The 12,729-nt window shown below is 26.3% G+C and overlaps 1 protein-coding gene across 2 annotated transcripts in view; it reads left to right on the top strand.

The window, feature by feature from the left end:
* The window catches only part of LOC107439460 (laminin subunit beta-1), a 57,067-nt gene that overhangs the window by 20,235 nt on the left and 24,103 nt on the right, over nt 1-12,729 (top strand). For both annotated transcript variants that reach the window (XM_071184323.1, XM_071184324.1), the window contains exons 14-19: nt 2,927-3,047; nt 4,257-4,384; nt 8,082-8,271; nt 8,495-8,638; nt 10,344-10,575; nt 11,792-11,955. In XM_071184323.1, the coding sequence (XP_071040424.1) occupies nt 2,927-3,047; nt 4,257-4,384; nt 8,082-8,271; nt 8,495-8,638; nt 10,344-10,575; nt 11,792-11,955 (979 nt within the window). The remainder of the gene's footprint in view (nt 1-2,926; nt 3,048-4,256; nt 4,385-8,081; nt 8,272-8,494; nt 8,639-10,343; nt 10,576-11,791; nt 11,956-12,729) is intronic.

Here is a 12,729-nt window from a genome sequence, read left to right on the forward strand (position 1 = left end):
TTCTTTAACCTTTATCATTTCATTAATTTAAATTGAATTACTTTTCATGCATTTATGCTTTTATATTAACATAAATGGAAAATAGAGGACAAGTAAAAATTTCTTTAATTTTGCATTATGCAGATATGATGTAACAAAAGCTCTGATTCAAGTATTTTTTTTAAAGATTTATTAATTTAATTAAATAAAGCAGTTTTTAATGAATTTAAATGAAGTGATTATTTTTCAAGCAATTTTTTTCCGAGTCTGATGAGAGTTGTTAAAGATACAACTTAGATCCGTTTTTTCACACCCTGCTTTTATAAATCAGAGAACTTTCAGCCTTCATAGAAATTATATAAGGGATGTAATTTTTGTGTTTACTTCAAATTATCTCGGATTAAATCAAGTTTTGTATTAATTGTATTATGTATTAACATTAATACATAACTTGATTAACTTTTATTGTATTCATTATGTATTAACAGTTATGTATTAACATTAATAGTCTCTTGATTTTAACAATTTTATTGACAGTTTGTGTTTAAAAAGTATTCTAAACAATCATTCAACAACATAACAATCATTCATTCAATAACAATCATAAACAATCATAATTTTCAGCTACATTTTAAATGTTCACTGTTTTTAAAGAAAAAAACTTTGTTTCTGGTTTTGCCTAATATTATTTTAATTTTATGAAAGCTTACTTTCAATGTACTATATGTACTGTAAAAACATTTTTGTATAAAAAGTGCAATGCACATTTTTTTTCATACTTAATAGCTAGACTTTTTAAACTTTTGATTCAAATTTAAAAGTTGCTCCACAAAAAAGGATGTTATAATATACAAGATGTAAGAAAAAAAAATGTAAACTGTTAACTATACAGCAAAATATACATCTGTTAAAAAGCTGAACATCTGTAATATTTTCAAATTATGCAATCAGTGATCAACTGTCCCCATCTAACTCATGGGACTGGAGAAAACTTCAAATTCTTAACTAGAGATTCCCTTTTTATTGCAGATTTGAACTCTCTGGAAAAAAATCCAATTTATATATAATGCTTTATATTATCTTATAAGTGTTTGCATTTTGATTCACAGATAGCACTGTAATTGCAAAATAAAAATGGGCTACTAATTTTTTAAATAGAAATATTTTTAGAAATGCATGTCAGATTGAGGAAAAGAAAATGTAAAACTAGTAGGTTGAAACTTTAGTATTTTAACTAATTTTAGTGTGTTGAAAAATCTATCAAGTGGACCAAAACCGACCCCCACTCCAAACTTGCTTTACCTTCCTGGGAATTATCCAGTCTCAGATCAACTTAGATGTACATGAAAAATTAATGATCAATCAGCTTTTAATAATTTTATAAACAGCAGAGCAAAGGAAAAGGGGAAAAATCATTCTTGAAAACAAAATTTAAAAATAAATTTGGAGAAAATAATCAAACAATCTGGCAAATGAGAATCAGAAAAATTCATTTCTCTCAGATTTTTTTTCTTGTTGTGTAGAATTTTTTTCCTACACAATTTTTATAATTCAACAATGTCACACTGGGGATCCTGTGCTGCAAGTGAGGAAGATCTGTGCTGCATGAGTAAAATACACATTGGTCTTAGTATTTCCAATAATTTTGATCCTTAATTTATCTCCTAATTTATTTTTGTGATTTATTCAGGTTGCTTAGGAATCTAACTTTTAAATATTTTTTTCTGTACATGCTTATCAGATGTGGTTTCTTGTGCAAGGTGCCATCTTCCAGGTATATTTTTGGATGTATAAACTTGGTTTTGCAAAATTTTCTTTCACTATAACCTATTCAAGTCTTGTTTTTTTCTTTTTTTTAAAAAAAAATCATTATTTGGTAAGCAATTATCTGGATTTAGCTAATAGAGTTGTAAATATCTAATATATCTCCCTTTCTTGATTTTAAATACATATTTTAGTTAAAGTTTTGCTTATATGCTATTGTTATATATAGCATTACATTAAATGACAAATTTTAGTATTTTTCAGATTGATAGTTAATTATCTAGTAATTTGTAAGTTTCATTTTAGATATCCTTTAGTATTTCATTTTAAATTAATTCCATTTTGTTTAAAAAAATGCTCTGGATACTAATTTTGTTTTATTTATTTATTTATTTTGTCTTTTGCAAATTTAAAAGTGAGAACTTATTTTATTATTACATTAACATAGTGATTGCCACTAATAAGGCTGCTGGATTATAAAATCGGCCCTTTTTTAAAATCAAATCTGCAAGAACGGAATCATTAAAAAATTTTTTCCTTAGTGTTGTCATTCAGGTTAATGAAACCAGCTGCTTTATGAAATCAAATGTTCTGGAAACAGACTTCATTTAAACTGATGATGGTCACTATGTTAATTAGAATTATGTCATAAACTTCTTATCCACATTACCACCTTTTTTTGTATTTGACATATTATAGTGCAAGAAAAAGTTTTTAGTGTTTGAAATATTTTTTGGAAAATCCTATATTTTAAATGAAGTCATTGTTATTTGTTTTAATCAAAACAACTTAAATTTTTGCTTTCTTATTCAGTCGAAAAATAATATAGCATGAAAAAATTCTCATAACTAACTTGAATAAAAAATTTATTCTCACTGAGTTTTAAAGGAGTAAAAAAACATTTATGTTCTCTTTTAAATTTAATCCAAAGAATTGATATATTATTACGCCAAAAAAAAAATCACAGGCATTTTCAGTTTAAGTTAAAAGTTGTACTAAGTTCAGTTAATGATGATGGAAATTTATATAGTGTAGATATATACAAATACCCTATATGTAGATGTGCTTATTTTAAAAAATAGTTTGTGAATCGATAGTTTATTTAATTTCTGTTGGGAGGGAGGCTATTGTTAATTTATTAATTCATTTCGGGTTAATAATTCATTTATCTTCATTATCACAGCTTCCTGGAAAATGGGAAGAAGCTAGAGTTGTGATAGAAAGACCTGGACCAGTTGATCCAAATGGACCCTGTGCCAATACTATTCCTCAAGATGACATTAAGCTTGTGTCATTACCATCTGGTAATTATTATTTTATTATTATTAATTTGTTTATAATTCCTTTTAAGTGAATGATTATTGTGAAAATGTTACATTTCTTATTTTTTACGACATGCACTACTGATCATTAATGGTTTCTGTGTTGCCACAATAGGCATTACATATTTCCTAGCTTTTAAAATTTTTTTCAAATCTTAGAATTTATTTTTTCAATCATTCTTTACCGAATTTTAAATAAATTAGTTAATTTTTATTAAAATTTATAAAAAGCGAACATAACATATTTTATTCTTTTCTTATTGATCAATGTAATGGGTAACTTTATATTTCAATTCTAATGTAGACTCATTAATTTACCGTTGCATCTAATGGAAAACAAAAATCTATTCATAACTCTTTATTCCTGATTTCTTACCACAAATAGGTTTCAGTTACATGGTTATACTAATTCTCACAGTCTTGTTGACGATTTGTGATCGCCAAAGTATTTTCAAACCTAATATTGATTATGGGGATTGGTTTTATTTTTGGCATAATAACTTGCGGTAAATCACCAACCTTGGATCTCTTCCATGCTCCTAATTTTTCTTTGGGAACAATTCTATCACTTTTTAATTTGGCTTTTGATTAGTTATGCCATTGGGGATTTATCTCAATGGCTTGTTCTTATAAATATTATTATGCAAAATTTATTTAACTTAGAAAATCATATGGATAAAATTATAATTTGTATCTCGAGCTCTACAAATACTACTGAATAAAAGTCGAATTATAATTATCATCCAGTTTTCTTCTTCAACTGTCATTTTTATCATCTTGTTTTCATCACAATCTTCAATTAGTCAATTATATCATAAAACTCCAACCACACCTGATTTCCTACAATATAGTTCTCCATGTAACTTTTTCTAATCACAAAAGTAAAGAGCTGTTTTTTTTTATATTGCATTAGGAGTGATGGAATTATTATTATTATTTCTATGACATTCTTCTGAATGTAAGAATGAGGGATGTTCCTATCTCCATCTTAATCCAATCACACATGTGTTGATGTTAAGCAACACCATTAATTTATTTTAAAAAAATTGCAAAATTATTATCATTTTTTATTTACCGTCAAGAATGTAATTTGTACAAGAATGTACCGTAACTGGTCTTTTTAGAAAATGTACTTTTTTTTCTTATGCTTAGATCTAGTGATAATGATGTTTTTTCTAAATAATTTTGCAGGCCAAAGGTTTTCTGTTGTATATCCTCCTGCATGCTTGGAAAAGGGAAAAAGCTATGTTGTACGAATTGAGTTCAAACACTATGACAAAGAAGTTCAAACTCCCTCAGCCTCAGTTCTCGTAGACTCGGTGAGGATTTTTTTTATTTTACTATAACCTTAATAAACAAAAATTAAACTATTTTTTTTTAAAAAATAGTACAAACACTTGTTGGTGAAATTATATATTTAAAGGTTAAGTATTTGTGACATATTTATTTAGCTTACATTATTCCTGAATGTTAAAAAACTGTGTTGATTGTGAATTACCATTAATAATTTGAAATAATTTCAGTGTATGTTCTTGTTTAAATTTTTTTCTGGTATCTTTTAAAAAATTCTTGTGAATTGGAAATATTTATGGATGGTTTACAGTATAAAAGAATTATCTTTACCAAATTTGTGAAATATTTTTAAGTTGCGTATTGATAGGGTAAATTATGAAAATAATGTAAATATGAAGACATATCAATCAATTATCAATTTAAAAAGTTCTTTTAAGTTTCAGAACCATTTTTGGAAATTCTTTCTATAGTTATAGTATAAAAGAATTGTCTATACCAAATTTGTAGAATATTTTTAAGTTGCGTATTGATAGGGTAAATTATAAAAATAATGTAAATATAAAGACATATCAATCAATTATCAATTTAAAAAGTTCTTTTAAATTTCAGAGACAATTTTTGGAAATTCTTTCTATAGTTATAGTATAAAAGAATTATCTTTACCAAATTTGTAGAATATTTTTAAGTTATGTAGAATTGTTAAGATAAATTAGGAAAATAATGAAAATATAAAGACTTATCAATTTAAGAAATTCTTTTAAATTTGAGACCATTTTTAAAAATTCTTCCTATAGTTATAAACCAGCAAACAAATAGTATACAAAAAATATATGTAAGTCTTATTGATAAAAAATTGACCTGAGAAAATAAATAAAATTGCTGAGATCAGTGCAATCACACTTTTAAATCACTTGTTTCTTTTTTTTTAAAAAAAAATTTATTGATTTAAATTCTTGAAATCATATAAGCAATGATTAAGATGGTTTTTTATGCTTTTAATAAGATTTTAAGTGATGAGAATTTTTTTTTTTCTAAAGCAAGCTGATTTAAAATTTGTCTTATAAGCTTACATTTTTAAATATACTTGACTACCAAAGAAACAAATGAAACTTCTGGCTCTTTTAAAAGCAATTTTTAGTTATAATAATATGCTGATGACAAGTATTAGCAGGCTTTTATATTTTCTTGTATTTACTAATTCTTGGTAGTGTATATGAAAACGCTTTATTTTAAAGCTTTACAGTTATAAATTTTGTAAATATTTTTAGACATTACATTACTAACTACGTATTAAAATGTTCTTGTTCGTATTTTTAAAGGCATAAAAACAGTGACTGAATTCTCTCCTTCCTTTCTTTAGCAAGTTTATCAATTATTATTAATGTCTAATTATTCTAATGTTTGATGAATTTTTAATGTACATTAGTCAATTTTTATTAATGTAATACATTTTATCTGTACATATTAGTCAGACTTTTAAATGTTTAATGCATTTAAATGAAATATTAGTCAGTTTTGCATAATTTTATAAAAGTAAATTTTAAAATGTATAAATTCAGACTCCTGAAGCAATCTTTTAAAAATAGAAGAGAAGGGATAGAATATAAATATAAGTATAAACTTAGTGAAAAGAATCATTCATTGAAAGTACTTGCAGTTGATAAAAATCTTTTAAATAGCTTTTATTTTTATTTTCAATTGAATGAGAGAAAGAGTGACCTAAAGACTACCGTTCCGGATAATCGGTTCCCTACTGTATTACATTTTTATCTCCCTCTGTAGAGTAATGATCATTAAGATATAGATTTGGAAAAAGCTTTGTGATAACCTAATTATAATTATTTTCAGGATTCCATTCTGAAAAAGTATTTGGTGCATATCTACAATCCTGTCATATCAAGGTCTATTTTAATATATGTTTGAATGTACTCCTTAGCACCAGATTTGCACCAGATGCAACCTATAAACCCTTATGTGATTTTAATTGCATGCATTTAAGACACATTCCTGTTCTGCACATAATGCATGAACCTTACACCACATGTTTTTTTAATATTAAATTATTTAAATATGGAATTATGTTAATTATAAATTTTGTTAAAAAATATTTTTAAAATTGTTTAATTAATATAAAAGTGCTACTTTGTTGACAGGAATATAATCTTTTCTTATTCTATTTCATTATTATATGGTGATAATATAATAAACAAGTAAATGGAATTGAATTAGAATAGTTTTTGAACAGTGGAACCATTGGAAGTGTTCAATAAAATTTAATAAACTAAATGTGTTCAATAACTATTCAAAATAAATTAAAGTGTTCAGAGTTGTCAATTGAATTATCAGCCGTGTTGCCTTGGGTGTTTTAAAAATAACCAATAATTGGAAAATCAATTCAAGGAAATAAAAAGGGAGACATAATTGTATGTTTTTTATCGTTTTGCTTAGGATGTTTGCATGAAATCATTTCTGTATCATTCCCCCTCAACCTCATACCTCATTTGTTCTAAATAGTTATTTTAATTAAATATCAGAACAAGTATTTATATTGTTTCTCTCCATAGATTTAGATCTTAGTATTGTACTACAATAGATGTTTATCTGTTATCACTATAATATGTGATTTTTCTCTTTTTGTAACTACATGGGTAATGCGCAGTATTATATATTTATTTGTTTTAATTTCGTACCCTTTATATATAAAATACTTGGTGAAAATTAAGAGAAAGAGCATTGTCATTAGAGGTCATGCATTAAATTTTAAATCCAAGAAATCCGAAATGCTATTAAAATATTTTGTATCACTAGTAAAGGAGGCATGAAAACATTAAAATTAGTTTGAGTAATGTAACTTGAATGTGTTTTTAAAAATCTTATTACTTTTTTAAGCTTTATCTCTTTTTTCACTCCAGCAATCAAAACCAAAGCTTTGAATTAGAATTTAAAGTAAGGCAAAATTTTTATGTTCTATTGACAATACGTAAATTGTAATTATAATTTATTTAAATTCATTGTCAATGAAAACCCTCACCCTCTCAGCTGTTCAATCACGTCTTCAAAATACATATAGCACCCACATTATAAACGTCTAATATCTAATATACAAACGTCATAACGTATAATATACAAACATATAATATAGGGGTGCACAACCTGCGGTTTTCAGTAGTTATTGCTACCCTTTTCCATGGTTGTCATTTGAAAATCTAAATATTTTTCATCCAGTATTATAGCAACTTGCTATTTTAGAATCACACATTTTAAAATTCATTTGTGACATGCTTTACTTGTGATTATTTTCTCATAATTCTAAATAATTTTCCTTTTTTTTATTTTTAAGTTTTTGCTTTGATTTCTACATGGTCATGGTTTTTTTCCCAATAGCAAAATATCATATTTCATCATAAACATGCAATTACATTATCTTTATATTCTAACTTTTCATTTAAATTCGTATAAAAATTTTTTTTCTAATAAAATGGCAACTGGTGTTTGGATCAGTGAAAATATAGACTAATAATGTGACAAAATTATCATAATTTTTTCCCCTACTTGAAAAGGAAGTTACTGCCATTTTTGCACTGTCATTTTTGTTTCTTTTCTGGTGTCCAACTGTCAGATAAGTACCTAAAAATGAGAGCACTGTAATAAAAATTTTAATTCCATAAATTTATTATTTTGTTTGATTAAATGAATAATAAACTTACGAATGATCTCTTTCAGATCGCTTTCGTTCCAAGAATAGACAGCATATCATTTTTCCATGGATCAGCTGCCAACGAATACAGGAGACAAGAATTTGAGCGATTCCGCTGCGGTCAAGCTTTTTACTCGGTCGTACGTCCGATTCCAAACGAAGTGTGTAAAAAGTATCTGTACAGCATAGGATTTTATGTCTATGATAAGGCTCATGGTAAGCTTAGGGACTAACAATTAATTCACTCATCCATTTCTAAAAATATATTTGAAATCGCTTGCAAAATTTTCCTGTTAACAGATTATTAATGTCTAAATAACCTGGTTACTAATAGTTTAATAATAATAATTACCAGTGAAATGCAGCATATGTGTGTTGAGGGGGTTGAAAATAATGAGGTGATGTTATTATTCCTTTTTATCTAATGTGCTGTTTTTAGAATGTGCATGTGACCCTACTGGATCATTGAGTACCAACTGTGATAATCTTGGTGGACAGTGCACTTGCAAAGCTCACGTTGTTGGACGAAGATGCGATCGATGCGCTCCTGGAACTTATGGATTTGGTCCTGCAGGATGTCGCCGTAAGTTATTGCTTTCTATTAACATTTGAGTGTTTTTTACTTTGTTGGTTATTTTTTATTTTATTTATTTTTTTTAAGTGTACTAAGCAGAGATTCATCTTATAGTGTGTCAAATATACCAAAAATAGTTGAAGGGACATTCCAAAACTAAAAATAATGGACAAAAAAGGCACATAGCAAAAAGTTATGCTTTCTCTGGAGTCTGGAATTATAGTGTTTAATAATAGAGCTTTAACAAATTTAAGTTAACAAAATTGATTTTTAAAAAGAATAAATAAATTTAAAAAATAACTATTTTTGCTTGTAGAAAAAATTTAAGCAAAAAAAAATACATTGCTAATGCTAGGACAAAATACGTGAGGAAGAATTTAAAACAATTACGGGAATTTCAGCTCAAAATGCAGACACTGAAGACTTTTAAGGCAGTGATATCACTGAAGAATATAAATGAAAAATTCATATTATTTTTAATTGGGAACTGCTTTTACTGAAAAAAAGAAATTTGAATGTCCTGGGCCATAAAGACATACAGTTTTCAGTCTTGCAAAAGCACTGATTAAGTATACATAATTGCAACAATATCGTGTTTATAAGAACTGAACTACGCATTTAAATATTTATTATTAACAGAAATAAGCTTTAATTGAAATTAATGAATTTAATTTACGAAATTATTATATTATTTAATTTGTCATAGATATTTTATATATCAATTATGATCATGTAGAGAAGAATCATCTTGTAAATGTTATTTAAAATTTGCTAAAATAGTATTTGGTATTTATTTATATGTGTTTATTGTTCATTTTTTACAATTGTTTTGCATGACTTTAATATTAAATTTAATATTTTGTAAAAGAATATATGTTTAACTTCATTTTTGTAATATAAAATTTAGTTTTAAATAAAATATTTTATTTAATATTTGGAACTATGGAAAAAATAAGATAAAAATCAAAATATTGAGATTAACCTTTACCATTTTAATATTATAAATATTTTCTTAGGAATTAGGGAGAATCTTATTAGAATAAAATCATAATATAAGAGAGTTAAATCTCTTAATGAAATTTGGTGTTGGAGTTGAATATTTCTACAGTTTTGTTTTTTGAATATATTCTTTTTTACTTTTCAGAGTGGGACTTCTTTTATTAAATTATTACAGTATACTCTAGATATCGCAAAGTTAAAGAGACGCTAAAAATATTTTCGAGATAGTGAGTTTTTGAGATAGCAAGTTCAGGACTAGATATGCTCAAAAAAGTAGAAAAATATATTCTAAAATATAACGCTAATGAGTAAAATAATGAGTAATAAAGCATAAGTATAACTATTAATAAATATGTATGTAATGATAGTTGACTATAAGTCTAAATACAACAATTATAATTTTATTTTTAAAAGTAAGACAAAAATAGCTATGCATGTAATAGAAAAAAAAATTGAGTTACAATAAACTTACATTGCGATTTTTCTAAAAGAAATGCATTTTCTATTTCGAAAAAAATTCGACATAACAAGGTTTTGAAAAAAAAACCTTCGACATAGGAATACAAATTACGATTAGGTGGATATATAATTCTGAGAGGAAAAATATTTTTTTGACCTAACAAGGTTTCGAGAGTACTGTATATGGTTAAGAAAGATGTTTTGTACCATTTATATATTCTTGTTATCAATCAATGTTCTTTTTATTCTGCTTTAGCTTGTGATTGTAACAGCGTTGGTTCTCTTGACAATTTCTGTGATGCACAAAGCGGAAATTGCAAATGTCGGCCCAACACTTATGGACGTCAGTGTGATGAATGTCAGCCAGGTTTCTGGAACTATCCCAACTGTGAACGCTGTGACTGTAATGGACACGCAGATACCTGTGATTCAAGAACTGGCTATTGCATTGATTGCAGTGATTTTACTGCTGGTCCTAAATGTGACAGGTAAAAAAAGATGTTGCTTTTGTTTAAATGTTCACTATTTCAAAAATGCTTACAGTAATTAAATTATATATTTGGTTCAATATTTCTATTTCAACTGGATGAAATAATGGAAAGATTTTTATGCTAACACATTTCTCAAGAATTACTTAGAGAATTATTTTGAAACTTTAGAAGTGTTTAATTCATGCAATTTCTCATACATATCATCAAAGTTTAGAAGTTTGAGAGACTGGCAGTAAATTATGAACGAAAAATAATGCTATTTAACACCCTATGCCAAACAATATAGTGATAAGCTTGTTACAATTGCTCAGTAACGTTGGTTGTTATATGCAATTACAGCACAAAATTTCTATTTTTTATTATAATGACTGTGAATCTGTTGGTTTTAGAAATATCAATTGTATAAAATTCATAGCAGAATGTATTCTTGTTATAGCATTGTTTTGAAATCATTATTTTATGTGTTTATATTAAATATAGAAGTTAGTTATAGTATTTTCAGTAAAATGTTGATTAAAAAAATTTTATTTTTAAACTAATGTTTTTTATAATCTTTAATTGCCACGCTTTTTTTTATATTTTGTGATTTATTAATGAGTCACTTAACCTTTCAGTTCAATTTATTGCTAAAGATGTAAAACACATTTTAAAGACATTTTGAGTCTAAATATGAAGTCAATTTAGACTCAAAATGTCATAATGCCATGATTTGCCAAGTTAATTTAAATCTTATCTATTTTCAAATTATGTTCAAATCATTTATTGTCATTTAATTATGTATATGCCTGAAAATAATTTTATATGAAAGAGGTTTTACGCATGACATCCTTGGCCTTCTCCTTAGGTTTACACATATTATTTATTTATACTCTACCATAAATATGTGTGTATTTGTTCATATCTGTGTATTTGTTTGCATGGTTAGATTATGTATGTTTCAACAATGTAGGGTTGTGTCATTTGAGTGTGTCATTTAAGTTTATGTAGCCCAATGTGTTATTTAAGTCTATAACACAGAATAACTCAGTTAAATTTATTTTATTACTAATGTTTTCTTGTATTATTAATTTTTTATGTCTTTAATTATAGACTTTCTTTTGATATTTATGTTGTGTTAGAATTTCATTGGTTTCAGAATAACTGATATCAGTTTTTTATACTGTTTACAACTAATAATAATATTTACAAGTTAAAAATATTTCTTTCGTTTTAGATGTGATACAGGGTATTATGGTGATCCCAGAATAGGTGTTGGCATACCATGTCGTCCATGCCCATGCCCTGGTGTTGCTGGTAGTGGCCTTAGTCATGCACAAAGCTGTGAACTAGATCCTCGCTCTCAAAATGTTCTCTGTCTCTGTGATGTAGGATATGCAGGTAAATAATATAGCAGAATAATTTTAATCTTTGGTATTTTGTGAAAGAACTGGTATTTTGGGCAATAAATAATTTTCATTAACCAAAATGTTATTATTAATACATAACTTTTGATGCTAATGAAACTGGAATTCATCATCATCATAATTGACCAAACATCCCAATGTGGGCCAATGCCTTCCTCCGAAGATTTCTCCATAATGATTTTTGCTTTATCTTTGATCTCCAATTCTTTTCATTAATTGCAAGAAAATCAGACTTCCCAGAATCAGCCCATCTGAATTGTAGCTTCCCAGCTTTCTTGTTCCAGTGGGTCTAAAAAGCGATATCTTTTTTATTGTATTAACATCACTCATTCGAATTACGTGGGCTATTCAATTCATTCTATTTATTTTTATGTATTTAATATCAGAGGTTGTTTATAAACCTTCTATAAAAGTCAATCTAGTACATATAAAAACTGGAATAAATTTATTATAAATTAATCTAGTTATTTAAAAGTAGTTTCAAGGTAATTGCTAAAATTTTTTACTTTCATAATTTCATTGCTCATTTAAGGAAAATTTACCAAAATTATTGCCGCATTTATACTCATGCCGCCTTAATAATTTCCTATAATTTAAGCATATGGAAATTAATTTAGTTCAGATATACATAAAAAGAGTTAAAATTTTTTCTCTTCTTTTAAGGATTTTTTTCGAGCATAAATTTTTTTAGTATTTAATTCATACTCAATATTATAATATATTTTATTAATGTATAATTTTTTTTTCC

Source organism: Parasteatoda tepidariorum, chromosome 8 (genome assembly GCF_043381705.1).
Source record: "Parasteatoda tepidariorum isolate YZ-2023 chromosome 8, CAS_Ptep_4.0, whole genome shotgun sequence".
NCBI lineage: Eukaryota > Metazoa > Arthropoda > Arachnida > Araneae > Theridiidae > Parasteatoda > Parasteatoda tepidariorum.